Source organism: Astatotilapia calliptera, chromosome 6 (assembly GCF_964374335.1).
Source record: "Astatotilapia calliptera chromosome 6, fAstCal68.1, whole genome shotgun sequence".
NCBI classification, from domain to species: Eukaryota; Metazoa; Chordata; class Actinopteri; order Cichliformes; family Cichlidae; genus Astatotilapia; species Astatotilapia calliptera.
Window position 1 is genome coordinate 3,703,804 of NC_137427.1, and position 19,256 is coordinate 3,723,059.

Here is a 19,256-nt window from a genome sequence, read left to right on the forward strand (position 1 = left end):
GATCATCGACCTACGGCCTAGAGCATCCTGGTGCCACGTGCCCTTATGGACACTCTTATGTTCGAACAGGGTGTTCGTTATGGCCAAACTGTGATTAGCACAGAAGTCCAATAACAAAGCACCGCTCGGGTTCAGATCAGGGTGTGCGTTTAATTATTAAAATCTACACAGCTCATGTCCTGTTACAGACTTATTCTCCTTCTCTTGCTCTTTCACTCTTTATATCTGATTTTTTGTTCTCTGTACATGAACCCATTTCCTGTCTTTTCTGGCCACGCTGATAGATAACCACAACACCCACAACCATCAGTGAAGCCAAAGTCAGAGATAAAGAATGAAAGTCTAGACAGAGACAATATTAGGTTGCAGCAACACAAAGAAGCTCAGATGTGTGTAATAGTACCCCCACATCCTTTCTCTTAGCAAAACATGCTTGTTTTGCCTGGCAAGCAAATCCAGACAGCTCAAGTATTTGCAAATCCGCAAACAAGGCTCTTTGAAAACAAAAAAAGGCGTCCAGGTATAGTGAAACGTTCATCTTCTTAAAAATTGATTCATCTTTGTGAGCCATTTTTAATGTAGCAGACCTTAAAGTGATACGAGTAAGTGACAGAAAAGGGAAAAAACCCTGCTCTTCTCTAAAAGTCCCAAAAATAGAGCCCAAGAAATAAAACACAAGGTCGTTTAATTTCATGCACTTTTCTTACATCTCCTGCTCTGTCTCTGCAAACTTGCGATCCTTGAGACCTCAGAATTAGGGAGACATTCAAGGGGGGTGGGGGGGGGTAGGAATGCATGTACATATACAAATTTTACAGTGTTTATTTATTTAAAATTATTTATTTAAAGTAAGTTAAATGTCACCCTTATTGCTGTCCCCCGGGGCACGTTCAAAGTTAATTTTTCAGAGCTGAAAGCAACGTTCATCTTTAATACTATGCTTAGAATTTTGATGCCAAAGGCAGTGCTGAAAGCTGCAGTAACCTGGGTGGCTGCTGTGGCTTTAAAGAGAGTTGACCCAAAGATTCGCAGGTAAACAAGCCAAGTTTCAGTTATGAATTCATGTGCAACAGGGTGGAAAAAAACACCTCAGTTTGATCTTTAGGGATCTGTTCATGGCAGTGAAGCTCTGTCATTCTGCTTGTGAGTTCATGTGAGTTCAGCTGATTTTGATTTTGTCTTACAGACATTAGACCCGCCCACCATCCACTTCTAACATGCACTTTTGAATCCTCCGTCGAGCCTTGTTTTTAGTTTTTTTTTCTTTTCTAGCTGTTACAGTGGCCCACCCAGTTGTTTTTACTGGGTTTATCCTCTTAAACATTGAGAGGAGAGAGTGTTTGAACCACACCCCACCTTAAAAAAACATACCTCTCTTATCATAACACATTAGCCATTTCCATGATATTATTGAAGTCTAAGATGATGCCGCAGAGTCTGTCCGCTGAAAGCAACAGAAAGCTACAAACTCCAGATGACATCAAGTAACTGCTTAAACAGTAGTTAAGAAAGCGTATCTGCAGTCCTTGTAACCAAGGGAATATAAAAAAACCACATAATAATATTTGGAAGAGAAAACCTTTGGCCCAGACAGCACAAACACATCCAACCAAGGCTGTCATTGAGCAAGTCTGCACAAAGAGTGAGAGAGTGTTCAGGGACACGGGCTTCACATTCATTACAGTGAATGTAACTTCTCATTACAGGACCATTCACACAAACACACACACACACTCAGGTCCTGTCACTGTGTCTCCCTGAACATTCCCTCCGCAGCTTGTGTTGCTGCCTGTTTGAAAGCAGATCAGTAATCCTGGATCAGAGAGTACAAAGGGACCCCAGAGCGTTGGTGATGCAAGCACTGTGTCCAGTGTCCAGCGGGTGACCACATGCTGCCTGGGAGGGGCCGAGGTGGGACAGGGAGGAACGTCCCTGCCGTGACTGACCCTGAAGACAAGCGAACGCTGATACCGGCAGGCCAGCCTGTCTGCTCTGTCTCGGGGGCCTGCTGCCGATGACCTGGGACACAGTGGGAAGTGCTCTCCAGCTCGCTGTGGAGGAATGCAGCTAAGCTGTGAGGAGTGGTGGACTGTGTGACCGGGCAAACAGAGTGACTTACATATACTGTGCTTCATTCAGGGAAGGCCACGTTGCTGCAGGTGAGTATCACTAGGTAAACATTTACCTTGTAAACGCCTTTGGCAGCGTGTGGGTTTCACACTGCAGAGAAAGTTGTAAGCTCTTGTGAACACACGCCTGTCAGTCACGTACTGCCTGAAAGGTTTGGCCATCACAGGCACCACCAGCTGCGTCATTTGACTGTATGAAAATTTCACAGGCTCAGCAACTGCGTGTGACTGTAAACATTCGCTCTCTCTCAGATGTCCATGGACTCGCTGCAGGACTCCAGTCACACAATGTGGGGCCTGAATGCTCGCTTGAAGAGCTTCTTGGAGCAGGTGAACCGGCTGCAGGAAGAAAACCAGCGGCTGGAGGCTCAGATAGCCAGCTGGGGGGTCAGGAACACCGCGCGTTCCCAGGACTGGTCCAAACAGGAACAGACCGTCAAGGAGCTCCGTGCCCAGGTCAGATGGTATAAAGAGTTATGTAAATTTCACAGCTGTTTGACATAATTGTGGTGCTGCAGTATTATTTCTACTCAGGCTTTATAATAATCAGCTCAAGGCCATCTTGCAGCCACAGGAGAGGAGTGGGTGTGTATAATCAAACAATGAGTGCAGTAAAAACACAGCCTATTGTCCAGTGTAGTGTAGTGTCGATGACAGCTGGATGCAGCATCCTGTGAACAGCCTCGAACACATGTTTAGTTAAAGGATAGGATAGGTGGTTAATGGCACCCTGTTTTTAAGACCATCACACAGTTTGTAAAATGAACTGCCTTTTATTTCTGAAGTTCCTGTTAGGACTGCATACAAGGACCGCAAATTTAATCTGTTGTTGATCATTTTTAATTAAATATGTGAAAGCTAGATGTAACTTTGCTACGCTGCATGAATGTGGCAACAGTTCATTCACGGCTGATAAAATAATTTGACAACTACAAGTTAATTTATCACAAATATCAGGCCACAGGAATCAGATGAGTTACTAAAGGCTAAAGTGAAAAGCTAGTCGACTAGACAATGCTGCTCGTCGATTAATCGTGTCATGGCATATGACATGAAGTCACTGGAGAACAGGCATGTCCAAAGAAGGAAGGCTGCTGCTGTTGCACTGCTATATTCAAAGTTAGCTGTCACTGTGTGTGTGCACTCATTTCACTGACACATAAAACATGATTTGGTTATTATAGAATGTAGTTAACAGTTTCAAATAGCTCATAAACACACAGCAAGATTTTTACTTTTTATTTCATCTGCCAAACTCAGTCCAATGTTATAATATACCGGTAGTTATAATATAATATAGTCAATTCGCTTCCAGGAGCAACCCAAGACAGCATTTTGGGGTTAGTAGCTCACAAGTCAAGGTTAGCTAGTGTTGCTTAATGCTATTGACGTTTGCATGGAACAAAAACTTGAACAAGCGTAACGCTAACTTCAAAATAGAGAAAGTTGTGCATAAGGGCTGCAGCCGACATGTTTTTGGGGGGCGGGGGTTCGATCTCCTCTCAGTTTCAGTGCTCCTCAGCAAGCAGCTGAGCTGATGATATGATTACAAAACCAATCATCAACATGAGGCCTAGGGTGTCCTGGTACCCTGTGCACTTATGGGCACCCTTATGTGCGAGCATGGTGTTCCTCCCAGTCACATAACTCCAGGTCACAATGTCATTGCCCTCGTGAGCACAGGGGTCCCTGAGTAGGGCAGATGGGGCATCTTCCAGGACTCCACTCAGGGACCCTACTGGGTACATTGAGATGCTGTTCAGCTTATAATCGCTGCAAATTACAGGCACTGAACCGAGGGGATAAAAATATACCCACCCCTGCCTGCCACCTCTCAGTGTCAGTCCAACCGCTCCAACTAACTGGTTCCAAGTTGTGCACTGAGATGAGTCTAACTATACTTAGCCATACCCAGTATCCCTCTGCCTCTAGAACTACCTCACACTCCTTCCCCACCAGACAGGTGACGTTCCACCTACCCAAAGCCAGTTTCAGTCCTCAACAAGAGCCCAATCCACATTGACTGGACTCCTATGGCCCCTCCTAAATGTGATTTTGCTTTATTATGTAATAAAACAAATCATTGCAATTGTCCAATACTAAAAGCCAAATACTAAAGACTTGTATGTCATGTAGATATAAAGCTTCTGGTTTATTAGTTTTGAAACTGTTACGAAATCAGTTCTTTTTTATTCCTCGAGGCATCCAGAGACGGCACCGGACTCAGTAGTCATTTTCACAAAACCTTTATTCATCTTCATTCATCTTCAGTTAAGCAAGAGAAGGGGAGGCGCGCAAGGCCGGTGTCCCTCTGCAAATCTTCCACTCCTTTGTTTGTTACAGTCAGCTTTATAGAAGTGACCCCATCATAAAACCCCCACGGTGTGCTGCAAACTCTGTGTTTGTGTGTGTATGCACGTGCACGTGAGTGAGTGTGTGTGCGCGTACCTGTGTGTAAGTGTGAGTGCACGTGAGTGAGTGTGCATATAGGTGTGGGTGCGTCATAACAGTCAAAGCACTGTGTGTGTGTCTCTGTGTACATGACTTCCTGCCGGTCATAAAAGTAATCTCCTCACCCAAGCTACACTAAATTCCTCTACACAACATACAAAACAGAGTTAACATATTACAAACACTGAGACCCCGACTCTGCATCCACTGGGCCATTGGCCTCTTGTTGTCTTACATTTACAGATAAGCATGTGGAGAGTCTCCTGCAAACCTGCTTCTAAGTTATAACAATTATGAGTTTTTATTAAAGGTACAAGCATCAGCATCAGCAACCCCCAACTGTAGCTTCCTGTCTCCTTTTATGACAGGCTGACCCCCAGTCTCCATAAATTCCTTTCCCTCTACACAATTACACACACTCTCAAGCCTACAGCTAAACCAAACTAAAACACACAAACAAATGCTTCCCTCTTCCTCTGATCTATTGCTGGACCCTCTCATCTAAGCCAATTTAACACATTATATTCTAATAATTATTTTCTTGTACTCACATAATACATAACATTTTTTTTTAGCTAATAATCATTTCAGGTAGGTAAAATGCTTTTAGACTTAATAATAATAATAATAATAATAATAATAAACTATTTAAAAACTAAAAGGCATGGAATTTTGACATGTAGGACAGGGTGAACAAGTGGGTCTTCAAGGTCAGAGAGGTATGAAGGTGCATTTGAAGCCTTGTAGGTGAGCAGCAGGACCTTAAAATCTGCTTGAACCTGTCAAGGTAGCCAATGAAGAGATCTCAGTACAGGGGTAATGTGCTCAGATTTCCCAGTTTTAGTTAAAATGCGAGCAGCTGCATTTTGAACCATCTGTAAACCTCTAAAACTTTTCTTTGGTAGCCCAGAAAGGAGAGCATTACAATAATAAATACGCGAAGACACAAATGCATGGACAAGAACCTCTGTAGTGTCGCTTGACAAAACTTGTCTGATTATGTTTCTTAAATGATAAAAGGTGGACTTTGTTGTCTCTGTTACATGAGACCTGAAAGAGAGCACCATGTCGAACCACACGCCCAAGTTTTTTACCTTTAACATTAGTTATCATTGTAACAGCCTTGGTATCAACGAGACTAATCGAAGATGTTTTGCGTACTGTGAGAGGGCTCGCCACAGATATAGAAAGATATGTCTTGTGCCCGTATCATTACGCTGCCACAGAGACCCACGATTGATGGCTGCCACAGAAAGAATGCGGAAGCGCTGAGTCGACGACTAACAGCAGTGATCTCCCATGACTCAACTGATGGTTTTGAGCTGCTCCCTGGATTTACTGTCACTTTCTTTACACCGTGCATAAGTAGGTGTCACTGACAGACACTAATTAGTTGTTCACATGTTCCCATGACTACCACAGACAAACTCAGCCAACTTCATTGTCTGAGGATCCAGGGAGTGCTTCCATATAAATGTTAGGGATTAGTTCTCTATTTATCTTCTTAAGAAGTGCTCAATTTAGTTACATCACAGGAGACGGGGCAGACATTACTCCATGATGTTGTCAGTCTCCTGACTCACATCCTCACCGGGAGTCTGAAGCTGGGATTGTAATGTTCTATCCATATAATGAGTGAAGCTTGTAATGGTGCTTATGGTAAAAAAAAAAAAAAAAAAAAAAAAAATGGTGGAATAGTCGATGTTATCTTTGGCTTTCTTTCAGCAAGGGTGTGTCTTCTTTCAAAAGTTTTGTACTCATAAGAAAACAAAGGAGAATGAGGGCGTGTTAAGACTTGTGTTTGATATAATACAAGGATCCAATGTTTTATACTTTACTTTGCTGTATTAAAATAATATTAGAAATTATAAAAAATTGTGGGATTTGATATAAATCCCTGCAGAAGGTGTATGCTAAATGAACTCTCCCATGAACAGTATGTAAACAGGATGTGCAAACTGGACCACTGATTGGCTTTCTGAGTGCAGAAGTGACATGAGGAGCAATAACACTCAAAGGATCGAGTTTAGCTTTACCTGTAAATTAAATATATCAAGTTTATATTCAACAAGCTATATTTTGAGGTATTAGTGTAATTTATATTTAAAAAGTACAAAGAGGAAGGGCGTGAGCTGAATCGAGTCAATCGCATCACCTTTGATGTACAAATGCTTTGTTTTCTTCTGAATAGGCCTAATTCATAACAGTATCTCTTCAGAGTCTGTGTGCGTCTGATAATATGGGGATTTTGGCATGCAAAGTAGGATGGATTACAAGCATGAGGCGTCTATAGCATGGGTTGGGCATTTTTATAGCTCCTTTTTAATCTCACTGACCACTCAAAGTGCTTTAGATTACAAGCCACATTTACATTTTCACACAAAGTCATATTGCACTTTATTTTATGCATTTAGATTCTTTATGTACGACCAATTTAGAATCACCTCTTAACCTAACATGCATGTTTTTGGACTGTTTAGCAAGCCTGAGTACTTGTAAGCCCACACAGGGTTTAGGAGAATACCGGACCATCAGGCAGGCCGGATTATAAGGCGCATTAAGCGAAACAAAACAGTCAGATGAGTCAAATTTTACTCAACTCATTCTTCTTGCTTCCTCCACTTCCATACGGAGCCCCACAAGGGACATGTGTAACGCGGTTAAAGGACCAGGGCGCCTGACTGCAGCCTCATAGACAATGAGCTATCAGAATAAGATTCGACTATGGAGCCTGAGGGTGTGAATAAAACACAGGAAACAAAAGTAGAGCTCAAATATATATATATATATATTATGTTTGTTATGAGAAGTGTATAGACGGATGTACAAAAGAAATAAAAACATATGCATATATATCACAAACAAAAATAATGTTGACAATACAAAACAGCTTAGTAGGTTCCAAAAGGAGGTGGGATGAGGTGTAGTCCAGTATGTGATTTAGTTTAGTTCCATGGACCTGTGATAGGTCATGTGTCAACAATTTGTGATTCAGTCCATAGGTTCACAATTCCTACCGCAACGTAGCGGTGGTCGGGTGGCTCGCCATCTCGCGCTGATCAGGGCTGATCGCGGGAGAACAAAAAAAACCTGACCTAAACAAGGTAAAAAAAAAAAAACAGAAATTATCATTCACAGAAGAAAATGAAACAGCATTCTACTGCTGTGACAAAATAAATCCATAAATAACAAAGTCAAGTAATCAATGCCACGTTTCATACAACAATCAATAAACCATCATCTCTTATAATGAATGTCATTCTAAATACTATTCTAGAAAGACATTCTCATGGGTCCCATCCAATCAGCGTTAAAGCTAATAAATATTATCCAACGTTAATCAAATATATTTACAAAACTCATTTAATCACAGGTGTTGCGCAACAGATTCAATAATGTAAATGGAATTTAACTCAATGCAAAATCTCATAGGCCGTTTCGGCATTTCATCAGAAAAGTAACAAAAAACATCCAAAACGGACAAAACTACAAAAATCAAATCACTCATTCAACTCTAGATACGTTAAATCAACATTCGGCCATAATGGAATAAACAAAAACAACAATATTCAATAGATGACACTAGTAATTGCACTTACTGTCGCTAGCCTAGCATTAGCTTACCGGCATTGTAGGATGTGCGATCGCGGCTCCGCATGTACATTAATTGTGACAAAACAAAACAAACAAATAACTCACCGTTGAGTCGAGTGTGAGGTAGTGTAAAGATGAATGAATCGGCCGGGTTATTGCACGCTGTCAACTGGCCTGTAGTGCAAAACTTGTCGTGATCTGACAAGTACGCCAACCACAGGGACAACAGCAGCCAGAGGAGCAGGGACATGCAGCTGATTGACCCGGAACTTATACAGGATTCATTCCCGCCACAATAAAGGGACTGGCGGAAGTGGGGTCAGAAGTTACCGTGGTTACACATGGGAGAAAAAAAAATTAAGATGAACTTTTGCGAGATCTCGCAAAGGTAACTCGGTAACTCGGGATCTCGCAAAAGTTGAATTCCAGACATCACATATTTGCAAAAGTGCTCTGACATTTTCGGAGATATCTGTCTTTTGCGAGATCCAGAGTTAGTTTTGCGAGATCTCGCAAAAGTTCATCGTAATTTTTTTCTCTCCCATGTCCCTTGCAGGGCTCCGTACTTCCATACCATTGATTCATTAATGTTGAATTCTCTCGCAGCTGCTCTATTCCCATGTTGCTGCAGTATATTAATGACTAACCTCTTATTGTGGATGGATTATCTCAGTTGTTCTCCTGCCTGAAGTTTGGTCCGTTTACAGCATTCTGCCATGCAACTGCATTTGTTCGTAAACAACGGGAACCCTCACGTTAACTTTTACAGAGTGGAAAAAAGGTTAGCATTCGTCCTCCAGTTTGTTATGCTAACATAGCTGTGTAGCTAGCGATCACGTAGCGCATCATTACATACCAGCTAGCCCAACTTCAGCAACCCTAAAAAAGTCACTGCTGTTTAGTTTTTTGTCTTCATTTATGTTGAAAATGATAGACGAGCTGTAGGTGGAAACTAGCGAGCTAACTTCCTGCTAACTTCTGACTCCGTTAAATTTAATAAATTCTGTTTTCATGGATGCCTGGATGTTAAACTTAATTGTTACATCCAGTAAAGCAGTAACGCTGATCATTTTATTAAAGATGAAAGAATTTAGACAGTTTTTAACTCCCAGTGATGCCGCAGTGTTCGTTTGACCTTGGGACAGAAGTAGAAGGAGTTTAGGACCCAGATTACTCCGCGAGGCTCCTGACTACAGTAGCCGTGAGGCTCAGAAAATCTATCAAGCAGTGCGGCTTCATAGCTCACAAAAGTCCTACTAAAACATTGTTGACAGATTTTGAGCGCCGTGTACCACATAAAAGGTCAGTAAGCACAACCAGAATTCATACATCAGGCGCACCGGATTATAATACGCACTGTCGATTTTTGAGAAAATTAGGATTTTAAGTGCGCCTTATAATGTGGAAAATAACCAGACTCCACACAAAAGAGTCCAGAGATCACGAGATTCAAACCCAGAACCTTCTTCCTAAAAGTCAGCGGTGCTAACCACTGCCGCGACTTGCTCTCCCACTTTTTCCAAGTTTTGTGACTTTCATCTCATGATTTGTTTCTTAGAGAGCTGTAGCTTTGATCATGCCACCAGAACATGGAAACTGTATGTATAGAATCACCGGTTAGATTTTGCCTTGACCTCCAAATCTAATCACATCTTATTTGTTTTTTTGTTTTTTGCTTTGTCAGGTCGGTAAACTACTGATGGAGAATGCTCAGCTGGCTTTAGAGTCTGACAGCATGAAGTCCAGAGCGGCTGCCATCCAGGCCAGGTCAGCTGTATTTGGCTTTAATTTTCCTGGAAGCTCCAGTGCTCCTCTTCCTCAATCAATACAATTTTCTGATTATTAATTAGCATTAGGTATGATTTCATATTGCATAAACCTATTGCATGTATTGTATGTCCAAAGTAATCGGCCACAGTGGGCAAAAGACATGGTTTTGTTTGTGTACCATTGGTAGTTTTTACCAGATGACAGGCGCTAATATGGGATAATCATCACCAGCCAATAAAGATGTTTCAGTGTTTGAGGCAAAGCTGTTGAGTTCAGAATAAAAGACTTCCTGTTTTCATCCTGCTGCAATGCTTTTCCAGCTCCCCTTTTATCGCACTCAGGCCAGTTCCCGCTCCTGTGAGCCAACCTGCCTGACTTTGTGCCGCGTCGGCGCTTTCACTTATGTATTGATGCAGAGTGACACAGACACCCCCCCCCACACACACACACACACACACCACCACCACCATCAGCACCACCTCTACCTCCCTCACACACCTCCCGCCTGCTGTCGAATGTTAACCCCTAAAGGACAGTGGATGAAATACCTGTCTCTTCCTTTTATACCTCCACCTGACGAGTTTCCTGACCATCTGTCTGTTTATGATGCACTAGGATGACTCCAAGGTCTTTTTATGTCCTTTTCTCTTTTAGTTATCATTTCTGCAGCGCAATGACTCACAGTCATGGGGTGAAATAAAAACTTCCAGCTGATACCAGAGACTCCAGCCCCTGGTTAGACACTCACTAGCTATTCTTAGAATTGCTGTTTGCATTAGTCAATACTTGACCTTCGAGTGACTGGGTGGGGTTAGCCATATGTTTGTATGTGCTCTGATATTTTTAATAATGAAAATGTTTCCTACAGAGAATTTTTCTCCTGCTCTTTGTAGTTTATTCCAGGAACTGGATCTTTGATGTGGCTAGGGTAATGGAAAGTTTTGTGGTCTGATTTTATTTGTAATTATCCACTTTTAACCACTACATTGTGATGTTGTGCAGTGAACCATTGCTATAAGACTTAGAGCAAGATTCAGAGATATCCTCAAGTATGTGGTTTGATAACAGAGCAGACAGGCAAACTTAATGCTTTGAAGGATGTTTATAGCTCACATACTGTCTCTGTGATAGTGAACTCTGAAGAACTCTGAATTATGGCATAAAGATCTCATATTCATAAAGATTAACATGAAATCATAAAGATTTCATATTAAAACCCCTTTTTGAATAATTTTTAGAATATCTGTCCAAGGCAAAGAAAACAGTATAAGACTTTGGATTCAGGAGAGAGACACTATCTCTACTTTTAAGATGAGGCTTAAAACTGGTTGCAGCAGATGACCCACCCCTCCCCTCCCTTAGCGTAGTTCTGCTGGAGGTTTCTTAAAAGGGAGTTTTTCCTCCCCACTGCTGCCAAAACGCTTGCTCATAGGGGGTCACATGAATTTTGGGGTTTTCTCTGTTTTCTTTGTATTATTGCAGGGTCTTTACCTTGAAATATAAAACACCTTGAGGCAACTGTTGTTGTGATTTAGCGCTATATAAATAAAAGTAAATTGATTTGAGTTGAAAGCTGTAGATAGGATGTGACTCAGTCTTTAAAGCTTGAAGGAAGCAACTACAGTTTATCATGGCATTGAGTCTGTGACCCAGTGTTTTGTGTTTGATTAAGTTATATTCCTTGATTATTTGTTATTCATGGCTGGGTTTGTGTTTATACTATATTTGTTGTTCTATCTCCTAGTTTCGCTCACTGTGTCTTCCCTGTGTTCCACAGTGCATCATGTCAGTCATGTCTCAGTGTCTAGTCCGTGTCTCTGAGTCTGCGTCTCTGTGAATGTCTCATGCTTCCTGTTTTACTTTGATAGTCCTTGTCTTATGTTAGTGTATTCTGCTTTGCTTCCTTTGTCTTATTATGTCTGATTTGTCCCAGCTGTGTTCCCACCTGTTCACCATCCTCTCATTGTCCTGCCTGTGTATTTAAGCCCTGTGTCTTCCTCTCTGTGCATTACCTGTTGCATTTCTCTGTGCTCCAGGCGCCATGTCTCAGGTTGTTATGTTTTATGTCCCGAGTTTCTAGTCCCAGGCTTTTGTTCCTTTGTATCACTTTAGTTTCACCCAGTTTAGGTTTTGTTTCAGTTTAGTTGCTGCCATGTTCAGCTTTTGTTTGTGTTTCGTTTTCCCCACTGTAATTAAAGCTCACTCGCAATACGTCATTTGTCAGTGCCTGCACTTGGGTCCTTTCTCAGTTCAGTTCAATTCAATTTTATTTACACAGCACCAAATCACAACAACAGTCGCCTCAAGGCGCTTGATATTGTAAGGTAGCCCCTACAATAATACATACAGAGAAAAATCCAACAATCATATGACCCCCTATGAGCAAGCACTTTGACGACAGTGGGAAGGAAAAACTCACTTTTAACAGGAAGAAACCTCCAACAGAACCAGGCTCAGGGAGGGGCCACAGGGCCCTTCTGTGGAACTAGCTCCCTGTTGAGATTCATCTTTTGTCCAGTTTTCTTTCCGTCGAACCAAATGTATTGTGGCAGAGGATTTAACAGGTTTCTTTCTTTTAAAGGGGAGTTTTTCCTTCCCACTGTCGCCAAGTATGTCACCACGGGAGGTCGTCTGATTGTTTGGGTTTTCTCTTTATTATCATCGGGTCCTTACCTTACAAACGCACCTTGTGGCGATAGATTTGATTTCACGCTATAAAATTAAAGTTGAATTAAATTGAATTGAATTTACTTTTGTCTTTACTTTTGTGAGGTGGGAGCAGTTAACTGGTTCCTGCCTGAGGATCTCGGGCCATGCACTGGTTGGCACAAGGTTCCAGTGTATTCTGGAACAAGGCCACAAAGAGCTTTAAGAGTAAGAAGCAAAATCTTGGAAACAATTGTAAAACTAACTAGAAAGTGCATTTTCTGAAGAAACTGCAGTGTGAATGCTTGAATCTGAATGTATGCACTGAAATGAATTAATTGCTGAATTTTGAGTTAAAAATATTGAATGAGATAAAAAAAAACAAAAAAAAAAACGAATTTAACCTGAAAACAAAGGTGCTGAACTGCTAAAAGCTGAAGGTTACACAGAAGAAGGAGTTGGAAAAAAACTGAAAATGTTTTAAATGTAAATTAGAAAACCCTAAGAAATGAGAAAAGAACATTTAGAGTCAGAAAACATCTGAATGAATATTAAAAGGTCATATTCTTTGAATCACTGAATGACTCAAATGTGATCCCTCCACTTTGATCCACACAGTTTAAAAAGTTTAAATGCCTGAGCTTTGAAAGACACGGTGTTGGAAAGAGAACAATAATGGCGACAATTTGAGGGTAAAATGATGGCTGTAACACTGTGGACACAGCAGCAGTTGAAAGAGAAGTGTTTAAGTTGAATCTTGGTACAGTGGCAGGCAGAGCTCGTTAAGCAGGCAGGTGTGAGCCTGGTTGCTATAGTGACTGCACCCAATGGCTCCATACACACGTACACAGACATGCGCCTCACTTTTGCTGCTTAAAATGAACAGAAAAGTCAGGCCGAAACAAATCGCTCCCAAATGAAAAGTAAAAGTCGTATTGACAAAATTCTTTCACCGTGAGCGACAGCAATGTCTAGTCTACCTAATTCTCAGTTTTCATGCCTGTGGAGCTTATTATATGGACGTGGTGACAGTGGAAAGACACCATGCTCTTCTGATTTTCAAACGAACCTTCTGAGCCGTTTTAACATTAGAGTCTATGGAAGAGTTGGAGGGAGGAGGCTGTGCATTGGTGACATTTACGAAAGAACCATAACACATATTACAATAGTAAACACATTGGATGAAAGAGGACAACGATGGCTACGTTTTGAGGGTAAAATGATGGCTGTAGAGCAAACGCTGTGGACACAGCAGCAGTTTTAAAAAAGATTTTAAGATTAATTTTTTTGCTCCTCTCACTCTAGCAGTTGAGCTGTCTCACTCTAGCCCCAACATTCCGTCCCATACACACCCATTATAAACTCTGAAACGGGTGAAAAAACATCATGAAACTTAAACTGGAACTGAAGAAAAAGTATAATAGATATTGAAAAGATAAATACAAGTTGAATAGTTGAATGTCTTGTCTTCGTTTTAAAGTTTGAATGGTGGCTCTATGTCAACGTATGTGGAAGTAGTAGGAGTTTAAAAATAAGTAAGTTGAATGAGAATTTGAAGGGTCTCCCCATTGAAATACATGGGAAATTTTTGTTGAATAAAGTTGAATAAAATTAAAAATATAAATGTTAAAAATGAGAAAAGTAGAAGCAGTCATGTCCAAAAGAAGAGGAATCTAATGGTGTTTGAATGGTTTTTCTAAGTTGAACGGTTTTGAAGGAGTAGGAGTACAAAAAACGTACGGAATAGATAAAACGGAATAATAAAGATTAGAAGAACAATACTGTGAATGCTTTTCAAGCATTCACACTAATGAACAGCCAGTGTAGAGTCAGTAAAATCTGTGCAATATTTTTAGACACTTTCATTAGTTCCTGAAAAAAGTCTTACTGCTGCATTTTGAGTGATTTGAAGTCTATTGATCGATTTTTGATTAATAGCTTGTAAAAGAGCTTTACAATAATCTGTCCAAGAGGAAAAGCTGAGTGCTAAAACTCAGTGTGGATTATACCGACCCTCAGGTGGTAGTACCAGGGATCGGGTGACCTTATTTACATGTTTCTCAAAAATGCTTGTCGTGTTGTCATCGTCGCCCTCTTCTTCCTCTTCCTGCCTGGTCTCTTTAGGGATCATCTGTCTCTGTCTCAGCCTGTCACATCAACCTTCTCTGCGATCTTCCTCCATGTTGTCTGGACCAATGATGAGAATTTCTGGGGTGTTTTCTTAGTTTACTTTCAAATTGCCCTACTCAGTCATTTCAGTTGCTAAATTAGCTCGGTCTCGAGCCGGAGCGATAAATAAAACATGACTTTGAACATACCTCCGCTGCAAAATTGCCAGACTACTGGCAGATTCAAACCCAGATCCTTCCTCTTGTGAGGGAGCATTGTTTATCACTGCGCCACTTTGGACCCTGGCATGTCACAAACAGTGCATATGAGCATTTCACTCACAAATTCAGGATTAATCAAGATGTTTTTCACCAGATTTACAAGTTGAAATAAAAATGACACATTTTTAACCCGTTTACACTTCTCTGAAGCAGTTAACTGGAAAAGCAAAGGTTGAATCTTACAACACAGATTTCAATACAAAGGTCAAACATTTGATGCACAGTAGCGATCAAACCTCAATTTAAATGCTTGCCACAGTGTGAGCTGTGATCCTGTGGTGAGTCCTGAAGGTACTCCAGGTAGGCTGCAAGCAGTGATTTATAATAAAACACAAAAAGCTTTTGACTTTTTGTCATCTATAAAGTACCTTTCAAATGTTTTAAATTAGAAGATTATCTAAAAATCACAACTAATCAAACAAAAACCTGGAATTTAACTTGAATCATTATTCATTAATTTTAATTCATGTGGTGTCTTTCATCTTATTCTGGTGTGTTTATCAGCTTATTCCATTTTATTAAACATTGGCTGCACATGATCTGCTAAACTTCCAGTTTGAACTGAACCAGATTAAAGCAGATGCTACCCTGGACTGGTTTTGCACCAGTTAGATGTTAGCTGGTCCTCTAATCAATCATAAATTGCTCAGCAGGCATATTTAGTTAAGGTTGAAATTAGGATGAATTCATATTTTTGTAATGGCCTCAAAAATGCAAGTTTTCCCCCAGAAAACAATGTGAATGGATGCCGGGTGGTTGGTGTGTTCATGCATTTTACTGTTTAAATAATAAAACTAGGTCGATATGTGTCAATATCCCCTCGCAGGTGCGAGACCGAAGAGAGGAACACCAGGCGTCTGGAGGAAGAGGTGGCTCTGCTCAGGGAGACCAAGAGGACGGCAGATCACAGCAGCATGATACTGCATGCAGAGGTTCACCGCTCCATGACAGAGCTGCAGGAGATGCACCGGGAATTTGAGGTCATTAAATGTTCTTCTGTCTTGCCTTCTCATTCATTTGTCTTTTTAACTTTGCTCTCTTTTCTGTCCTCCCGTGCTTTTCCATCTGCATGCACAGTAGTAACTGTGTTCCAAAGTAGAAACTAGCTCACCCCTATAACTTCAGCGAGAACATTCAGGGTCCCTGGAGGCTGCAAAACTCAGTAATTCTGAGACAGAGTAGAGGAAGAAGAAGCGAAGAGGCAGGAAATTACAGTACCTGCATGTTTGGAGGAATGAGTTGACATTTTCTCGTTGGTGCTGGATTCAAACTGTCATCTTGTAGTGGCTGGAAAAGAGAGCAGAAACCAGCCCCTACAAGTCTATAACCAGTTTTCACACGTTTCCACTGCAAAAACATTGTGGTGCCAAAAAGCTGCCATCGGCATGTAACAAACTTAAGGCCTTTGAAGCCTTTATTGTCAGTGGCTGTGGAAAAGAGGTACATGATGAGGCACATTTTCAAGGGACTGTCTATTAACTGCATCTGCTGTCTCGATCTCTCACATTAAAAACAGGATGAAAAACAATTTCCACACAGTCTTTGTTTGTCCCTTCACTCTGACCTCCACAGATGTGCTCCTCTCGTGAACGCTACATGACCCTTAAGTGGTTATGATATATAAAATGTGTGTAATAGTCCTATTTAGATCTCTAATTATAGGAATACTTGTTATAATAACACGTAAATTATAAGTGATCTGTTCCAACCTCGACATAATAGTCCTGTAATGACTGGGTGTGCATGAGCACTTTTTTTCCTTGTGTGAGAAACAGCTCACAGTGACCTCGTCCGTCCCTCCTCCATCTTTTCTTTCCTCCCTCCTTATCTTCATTTTCTCATTCCTGCTGACTAATACTCCCCTCCCTCACTTTCAGGATCCTTTCGTGCACACACATATGCATAAATGTGGTATTGATCCCTGCTTACTCTTCCTCTCCTTGTCTCTCCACATGTGTTCCCACTTTTTTCTCCTTTGCATTTTACTCACCTTTTTCATTCAGAATTTATTTTAATCCAACTCTCATCTCTCTTTTTGTCTCGCCTGTATTTTTTACCATCCTTCACCCTCCCCTCTCTCTCTGCTCCCTTTCTCTCTCCCTCCCCCTGGTTGGCTGTTTTGCAGGCAGCCCGGGCTCTGCAGCTGCAGCGGGCCAGCTCCTGTGATGCTCTGTTAGCGACGGCCACGGCAGCAGCAGCAGCAGCAGGAGGAAGGGAGGAGGAGGATGGCACAGGGATGGAGCTCACCCAGCTCCTCGACCGAATCAGAGCGCAGTGCGAACAGAGCAGACTCCCCAGCCCGGGGGAGAGACACCTCGGCCTGGGCGCCATCTCAAATCCAGCCCCCGGCTTGGTCGGGCCTCCTCATGCTGGAGCTGGAGCAGCAGCAGCATCCAGAACACACAGAGGAGCCCTCAGCGAGGTACGCATCCACTCTTACACAATCTTCACTTGTCTTTTCTGAGGACAATGGTCCTGATCTGTGCCGGTCCGACACACCCTCAGGACCAACTCCAGGCTGTCCCACAGGCAGGGTGATGCATGTGCCCCGCTGGTATTTGTTGACTGGGATAAAAAGCTTGAAACCTCTCCTTCCTTGCTATATGGCCTGTTTGTGTGCAGATTGTGTGTTTGTCTCCTTTCTCTCTTCATCTAAACACAGTAGTGGTGGTCTGTGTGAATGATCCCTCACCTTCATTAAATATTTACAACCCAAAATACAACCTAAGCATCCTCATCCTGTGTCTAGTAATAGCAGCTTTGTTTTGTTTTGACGTTTCCACTCTTATTTTAGCTCAGCTGGCCTCTTTTCTGGGAAAAACACAGTCCAGAAGCTGTTTATTATTCCACAGCACCATGACTTTGGTCTGACAGCAACAATAAAGTGCCTTCACCAAGGGCTGAGAGCGACCACGGCACTAAATCAGGGCAGGTTTTATTAAATTCTGCTGTTTACATCAGACCCACTAACAGCAGCACAATGCAGCAGTCAAGAGCTGACAACACGGCAATAAAAAATCATTCAAAGATTCAAAGACTGCGTTTGGCTTGTTTCAGAGGAGTTCTTCTTTTCCTCTAATCTGTAGGAATTAAGGCAAGGGACGTTTGCGTAGCTAAAATGAATTGTTTTGTGGGGGTCGTGAGCAGTTAATATACTTTAACTGATTTATCAATACATGGACAACTGCTTCTTGTTGTCCTGTTATGTGTGGATGTGGACTCCAGAAGTCAGACTAACACACGGGCAGGTGGAAAACTCAAAGAATACCTTTAATGAGTACGTGTAGACAGTTCAAGGAAAACAAAGTCCAAAAGGTAACTAAATCCAGAAGGAGGAAAAAACAAACCAACCAGGAAACAGGACAGGAAGGAATAACAAATGCACCGACAAAGGACTGACTGGGCTTGTACACACACTGAGGGATATTGGGAATTGGACACAGCTGTAGGAAGCACAACAAATGGGGAAGATGAGACGAGGGGAAGTAAAGTGAATGCAAGGCACAAGGACAGATGACTTATCAAAATAAAAAAGGAGGTGAAATAAAACTGAATGGGGAAACAGACACAAATGAACACAATACGGGGGAATTACACAAAAGTGTGAAACTAAACTCTAAACTACCAAAAACTGAGAATGGAACTAAACTGAAAAATATATAAAGAACAGTAACCAAAGATTATAACCAGGAACTAAGGAACAAAGGAAGACTAAGAATTGCCAGAAGACATTCAGATAAAACATCTGGACTTCTTTAAGTTGCTTGAAGACGTTTCACCTCTCATCCGAGAAGCTTCTTCAGTTCTAAGGTCAAATGGTGGAGAGTCCCAGATTTGACCTGGTGGGGAGTCCCACCATTTGACCTTAGAACTGAAGAAGCTTCTTGGATGAGAGGTGAAACGTCTTCAAGCAACTTAAAGAAGTCCAGACGCTTTTCTTTGCAAGCTCCTTTGACTACGATGACCTGGATGACTGAGAACCTTCACAGACATTCAGATAAAACAAAAATACAAAATCTATAAACTTAAGACACTCGGTCCGTTACCCAGGACCACAACTCCCTGTACAGCATTAGGAGCCTCTGTTTGTATTTTACCTGCTAATTAAACTAAGCAAGCAAAAATATTAGAAATTAGGATAGATTATTTGCCAAATATGTATTTGGCAAATAATCTATCCTAATTTCTGCACCTCTGCCGAATAATTATCTGTTTTAGATCTTAAGTGCACACACCAGAGTTTACGCTCTGTGTCTACATTGTGAACTGCCTGGTT

General features: G+C 41.6%; 1 protein-coding gene and 1 long non-coding RNA gene across 3 annotated transcripts in view; one reads left to right on the forward strand and one right to left on the reverse strand.

The window, feature by feature from the left end:
- The first annotated feature begins 897 nt into the window (after nucleotides 1-897).
- Nucleotides 898-19,256, forward strand: part of krt222 (keratin 222) — a 32,854-nt gene continuing 14,495 nt past the window's right edge. The window contains exons 1-5 of one of the 2 annotated variants that reach the window (XM_026169738.2): nucleotides 898-2,159; nucleotides 2,382-2,585; nucleotides 9,859-9,941; nucleotides 15,807-15,960; nucleotides 17,106-17,402. In XM_026169738.2, the coding sequence (XP_026025523.1) occupies nucleotides 2,382-2,585; nucleotides 9,859-9,941; nucleotides 15,807-15,960; nucleotides 17,106-17,402 (738 nt within the window). In that variant the 5' untranslated portion in view covers nucleotides 898-2,159. Of the gene's footprint in view, nucleotides 2,160-2,381; nucleotides 2,586-8,806; nucleotides 8,956-9,858; nucleotides 9,942-15,806; nucleotides 15,961-17,105; nucleotides 17,403-19,256 lie in introns of those variants that run through there. The other variant, XM_026169739.2, reaches the window with a different exon arrangement.
- LOC145429362 (uncharacterized) lies at nucleotides 7,345-8,517 on the reverse strand. Its single transcript, XR_013909590.1, has 2 exons — nucleotides 8,280-8,517; nucleotides 7,345-7,675 (listed from the first exon to the last, which is right to left on the reverse strand). It is a non-coding gene; the product is annotated as an uncharacterized LOC145429362 (long non-coding RNA).